Source organism: Limulus polyphemus, unplaced genomic scaffold (genome assembly GCF_000517525.1).
Source record: "Limulus polyphemus unplaced genomic scaffold, Limulus_polyphemus-2.1.2 Scaffold2867, whole genome shotgun sequence".
Lineage (NCBI taxonomy): Eukaryota > Metazoa > Arthropoda > Merostomata > Xiphosura > Limulidae > Limulus > Limulus polyphemus.
In genome coordinates, this window is record NW_013668477.1 from 64,308 (window position 1) to 70,959 (window position 6,652).

General features: G+C 34.1%; 1 protein-coding gene across 1 annotated transcript in view; it reads left to right on the forward strand.

Moving 5' to 3' along the window:
* Positions 1-6,652, forward strand: part of LOC106468089 (origin recognition complex subunit 2-like) — a 104,437-nt gene that overhangs the window by 29,252 nt on the left and 68,533 nt on the right. The window contains exon 4 of the mRNA XM_013928492.2: positions 1,437-1,523. Within this exon, the coding sequence (XP_013783946.2) occupies positions 1,437-1,523 (87 nt within the window). The remainder of the gene's footprint in view (positions 1-1,436; positions 1,524-6,652) is intronic.

Consider the following 6,652-nt stretch of genomic DNA (forward strand, 5'->3'; position numbering starts at 1 on the left):
TTAATAAAAATCTTTCAAATGCGACTGTAGCTTTCTTTCCCCAAAACTTTGTCTTCAAAATAAGGGTGCGTCTTATATTCTGAAAAATATGGTAGGTATACATGTACACAGAGAAAATTAAGTAAATGTGGATTATTTCCTTATGTTATTTGTTGTATTATAGTAAACATACATATTTTTATTGTGTCTTGTTGCTTAATTTTTGCTTGTACAGCATAATATCTTAAAGATTGCCTACAGAGTAGAGGAGTTAGGCCCACAAATAATAAGAGTTTAGAGTATTCTAACCACTATTTTTTTTTGTATCTCCACTGGCTTGAAAAATGTTGGATTGAGCGAAACATGCCACTGGCAATGGATATGATGAATATAGTGTGGTTGAAATACCACCATCATATGCTCTTCTAATTCTTGAAAATCCATAAGGGACTAGATTAGGAATATTGTGTTAAAAATATAATAGGTCAAACATGATGTCTTATGACAAATATAATCAATTGTATCATCTTTGCCAGCTTCTAAAAGGCATTCACACCATAACAATTGCTCTGTTAACAAATGGCCTATATAACTAGTATTCCAACCACTACTGTGTTCATTATATATCCAGAGTTCTGGATTGAGTGAAAAGTACCAATGGTAGTGGATGTGATGAATGGTATGGTTGAAATACTATCAATATACACTCTTCTAATTCTTGAAAGTCTTTAAGAGACAAAGTTCAGAATGTGGTGTTAAACATATATTAGGCCTAACATAATGTCTTATGACAAATATAATTGCTTAAATTTTGGTAAAGTTGCTCTAGATCTATATATAAATCTCTCAAAAAATCTGTGTAAAATCTTTTTAAGTCTGTTCCTCCTAACCCCAACATTGTTTTAGATATGGTGATAAACTCTTTAGTTGCTAACACAAGAAAATAATGGTTGTTGCCTGTTAGATCAGTTAGCCAACAGTCAGTGGTCATTGGCGAGTCCACTTTTAACTACTTCCTGATTCATTGACAAGAATAACTTTGCTTGCTAATTAAAAGCACTTTCCTATTACAGTAAAATAATTAGACAAGAGATGTTTAAAGTTTGAAACTTGCTTGAGCAATGCTATGTTCCAACTGGGAGCTACAGAAAAACAGCAAAATTTTGTAAACTTTACTTTTAGACTAAAAGGAGTGAAAAACATGTAGTATAGATCACTGCTACAAGAGCATGCAATGACACATGTATTTGTACCAGTAATTTGTAATATTGCAAAACAATGTGGTATTGAAAGAGATCATTTCAATTATAAAGATTTGCTTTAACTGTATAACAATATTAAGTTTGATTTAAATTTTTAACTTTTTTTTTTTTACCCACATGTAATAGGCTTTTTTATGTGAATTATATTTTTGTCACCCAATTTTATAAGTTTATATGTTTGGATAATTTATTTAGCTTTGCTTGTGGAAGGTACAGAATTATCAGGAAGCAATGTCTTTCAGTTCACATCAACTTGTCCCAAGAAAGCCATTTCAAATGAAGGTATGTATGTTTATTACTGTGCATTAAAAATATTTTTTTTCTTTGGCAGAAATGAAGTACATTACTTGAACATTAAAATGCTAGTGTGAAATAGTGAGGAAAATTTTTATTAATGTGTTAATATGTTATCTTTCTTGTATCACATAGCGCCCGAATTTATGAGTTTTAAAAATTTGTAGAAACGTTTCTGTACTAGTTAAAGCTTAAAAATTGAAATGTGACTTTCATTTAAGTAGTGCTACATTTATACTACAGTCACGCTAAATCACAATGGATGATAACATAATTAGATCATTCAAAACTTACTACCACTGTCAGCTGATTAGAAAGTACATAGAATGTGCTGTAATAATGATCTGCAAACTGTAAGTGTTTACAGGTTTACAAATGGTCCTCTGTTATTATGGAAACTACCAAAAATTGCTTCAAGCATGTTAAGATCTTACCACAGCCTGAACAGAGTGAAATTGTTGAAATTTGATATGTTCTGGAATTCATACCTATATTTTGAGTGTTAATGATAATGTGTCAGCTGATCAGTGGTTCAACATTAACTCAGGAAAACCAACTGGTTAAAAGTGGTTAGATGCAAACATCATTTCCATGATTGTTCTTTAAAATGACAGTGCATCCAATGTCAACAATGATCCACCAGTTAAGCCAGTGAATCTGAATAAAGCATAGTCTAACTATAAATATGTTATTACATAGTTTGAACTAAACAGTGATTATGTGAGGATGATAAAATAACATTTTATTTGCTTAAAACTGCTAAGAAAATTGAAAAGAAAAAACAAAATTGTTCCAAAACAGACTGTGATTACATCTTTATTTGGAAAATGATTTGTTTTGTATTTGACTAATACTATGCCTTTTGTATTCTGTAAGTAAATCATTGGTTTGAACAAAATTATTTTTGAGCGAAGATACTAAAATGCCTCTTTGATTATGCAATTTTTATAAGTATTGACAAAGTATGAAATATCAAACTGATAAGTTTATTGTACATACAGTTGTTTTTGTTTACCAATTGCATTGCCACCCTTACATTTACTGATTAATAATGTATGTTACTGATAGTGTCCATTGCATTCAAAGTGATTGATTCAACTCTTGTCTCGATAATCTGGACTAATTAATTCATTACAAATATGCTTGATTAAACTAGGCTTCACTAATAATAGCTGGAGACGGCTTGAATGGGTAATGAAGAAAAACTTTAATATAAGTTTAACATAACAGCAAATGTACAACGTACCTGATGATGTCAAAACTTTGTCGAAACGTTGTACATTTGCTGTTATGTTAAACTTATATTAAAGTTTTTCTTCATTACCCATTCAAGCCGTCTCCAGTCATTATTAGTCTCAAAGTGGGTTCTTCGTCATCGAATTAGGCTTCACTGTAATTTAACATACAAATACTTTCACAGTTCACAAACAAAAGGAACATTTACACAAACTATTAAAAAACAACAACTCTTAAACCTATATATTTACTTTATTATTAGATGGTATCTTAATTCTTGCTCTATTCAATCATATTACGTACTTTATAGATATTTTGAAAGTTATGTTTCATTAGTAAATCATCAGACAATTTAATGAAACACCATAACAGGATTTCAACCAAAGCCTATACAAAAACAATGGGAAACGTTTGAAAATCATGAAACAGATGATATGTTTTAAAGAAGTGATAGGTTCTATGGAAGAAAAGTTATTTTTGGAGTGTCAAAAAAAAAAAAATCTAAACAAATCCAACAAATAGGTTGATTTGTTTACAGGCATAACTCTCTGCAGCTGTGCAGAAATGAAAATATTAGATTTTTCTTATTGATTTACATGAAATAAATGTTGGAAAATGATGAAATATCAATTCTAAAATATGATTGAGTGTGATTTGTTGAAATGTAGTTAGAATCAACACATAAAGTTGACTTAAATTTTTACTTCAAAAATTTTGTCTTGTGGCAAGGAAATGTGAAAAGCCAGAGGAAACCTGTCTTCATATTCAGTAATTTAGAATTAAGTTACTTTTTAATCGTAAACTTTGTGTATCTGAATACCAGATGGAAGATTGAGCTCTGAGCAAAGAAGTAGTTGTAGGTTATAGCATTCTTCCAGAAGAGATAAGTATTTTTTCAATATTTTTAGTTGTTATTTTAGTGTTAGTGTATTTTAGTTGGTATTGTTGGACACTTTTAAGTTCCATTACTACAGGTACATCTAAGCCTTGTTACAACATTAGACTTAATAATGAACTGTTTGTCAGGTTTTTAGGTACATATGGGTGAGAAGGATTCTTTACAGTAGGTGTCTGTAACTTGTTAGTGATAAATTTCAACAATAAATGGACAGCACACAATGCACTTGTTTTAAAATAATATATTCAAAACCAGTCAAATGCATATACAAATGTTCATCACACAGTTAATCATCACAGTTTTATGCAGAGTTTTAAATAATCATTTTTTTATCATCAAGAGTCCACACAGGCTCTGTTATTAAAATACAATCTGCAATTATTACACTTTAACATTTGCCACTAGACACTCTTTATGGTTAAACTTACAAACACAGTCTAGATCTGTTTGACTATATCTCTTACTAAGTTACTTTCACTAACTTGGTCGCCTATATATATATATTACACTACTGAGGCATAGAATGTTCTACAAACTGTAACAATACTCACTTAAAGCAACAAGAAAAATTCAGAAGGTGCGAGTAACATGACATCAGTTTACAATAATTCAACTATAAAACAAATTATACATAAGCAAACTTGCCATAACTATCCCTTCTATAACTAACTTCCTTTAATGCTTGCACTATATAAACTAAATAATACACTTGTATTTAACTTAAAATGAACAGTTGTGTATAACTGACAATAAGCCCCTCTTCAAGAAAAATATTTACAATATTTCTTATGTTATATGCAAAAATTGTTCTCAGTTCATGCATAAGGTCTACTCATACTATCTGCACCAACATTTGCAGTCCCCTTGATGGCTACAACACCCACATCATGATCCATGCACTGTTGACTTACACCTATGGATGTATACAAGGTACTGATGGTCTATCTGGATGATGAACTCCTTCCCATAGAGGTAGTTCTGGAACTTATGGATAGCAAATATGATGGCTAGATCACTAGATCTTCTCACTACTCAACAGATTTTTACTTACGTACAATACTGGAAACAGTCTGTTTTCATGTTCATGTTGGAGTACTGCTCCAAATTCAATGTCTGAAGCATCGGCCTGAAGGATGAAAGGTTTGTTGAAGTCTGTCATTCTAAGAATTGGCAAACTTTCTAGCATGTTCTTGAACTTTTGAAATGCCATCTGCTGTTGTTGTTCCCACTTCACTTTGTTGGATAGGCCTTTCTTGGTCAGGTCAGTCAGTGGTGCAACAACTTCAGCATAGTTTGGGATGAACTTCCTGTAGTGTCCTGCTAACCCCAGGAAGGATCTGACTTGCTTCTTAGTCATTGGAGCTGGTGCATCTAATATGTAGATTAGCTTCTTTTCTTGCCCACCTTACGTCCAAGAAAGTCCAGCACAGTATAACTGATGTAGTGCTTAGGTGGTCTAATGGTCAGATCTGCTGCCCTCGCTTGCCCAAACAGCTCTCCTGAGAATCTTCAGTTGGTCTTTCCATCTGGCTGCGTGGGTCAGAATGTCATCCACATAATGCTCCTGATGTAACATCTTCCTCATCATGTGGTTGAAGGTTGCTGCAGAGTTGACAAACACAAACAGCATCCTTTTAAACTGGTAGTATCTGTTTGGTGTCACAAAGGCTGTCTTCCCTTGAGATTTTGTCTGAATAGGGATCTGCCAATAATCTTTACTGAGGTTTTGCCATGATAACCTCTGGGTTGCTCATAGGTTCAGAGTCGAACTTCATTTTGAGGTTCAGCTACTGAAAGTCCATGTAGAAGAGGTTTGAGCCATCACTCTTCTTTACGATTATGACTGGTGAATAGTAGGTCTACTTTGAAGGCTCATTGATTCCAGCTTCTAACATTACTTCAACTTCTTCTCTTATTAGGTCTCTCATCACACAGGGCATCTGGTAGGGCTTCACCTTGACAGAATTCCTGGTTGTATGTAGTCTCAATCTGGGTTTGCACAAGGTCTGTCTTGCCTGGTCCATCTGTGAAGACATCTGTGTACTGGCACAGTAGTTCTTATAGGTCTTTCTTCTGCTTGCCAGTCAGTTCTTCATTTATGTCGACTATCTTGTACTTCTTATCTCCACCCAGCGGTCTTGCGTCTAATAGTTTTCATCTTCTGTGACAAAGTCTTTGTCTTCTGGTTCTGCATCTATGACAGCCACACCTACAATGTCCATATGTGCCTCAATAGCTGCACCATTTATGTCTTCTTCCCTCTTGAAGTACCTCTTCAACAAATTGACATGGTAGATCTCAGTCTTCCCATTCACTTTCACCTTATAGTCCATTCTGTTAACCATTTCCTGCACCTGAAAAGGTCCTTGCCAATACAGAGTGAGTTTCTTACTGTCTGTAGGTAGCAGAACCAAAACCTTATGTGTGACCTCAAAACATCGATTCTTGGTTTTCTTCTCACAGAAGTGCTTCTGACTGTCTTGAGATGCATACAAGCTTTCTTGAGCAAGTTGATGGGTCTTCTGCTGTTAGTTTCTGAGGTCTAACATGTACTGGTATGTGTTCCTCACTCTTACTCTTCTTCTCCTGTCCACAGCTCTTTCATTATGTGCATTAGATCATGTACTGTTCTTCCATACAGCAACTTCCAAGGGAGAAAATCCTGTACTTGCTTGTGAGACTTCTTGGTAAGCAGATAATACTGTTAGCAGGTACTTGTCCCAGTAACATAGTTTTTCCTGGCACATCTTCAGCATACTCTTTAAGTTTCCATTTGACTCTCTCACAAAGTCCATTACATCTAGGTTTGTATGGGGTGGTAAAAAGTTGCCTAGTGCTGATGAGTCTGTACACCTCCTGCATCAGTTCTGAGGTAAACTGGATCTCTCTGTACACCCAAGCTTCTTTTGGGGAAACCTACTCTGCCAAACCTTACAGGAGCTGCTGACTCTCTGGTCTCTCTCTTCAAGGCAGGCTCTATGGC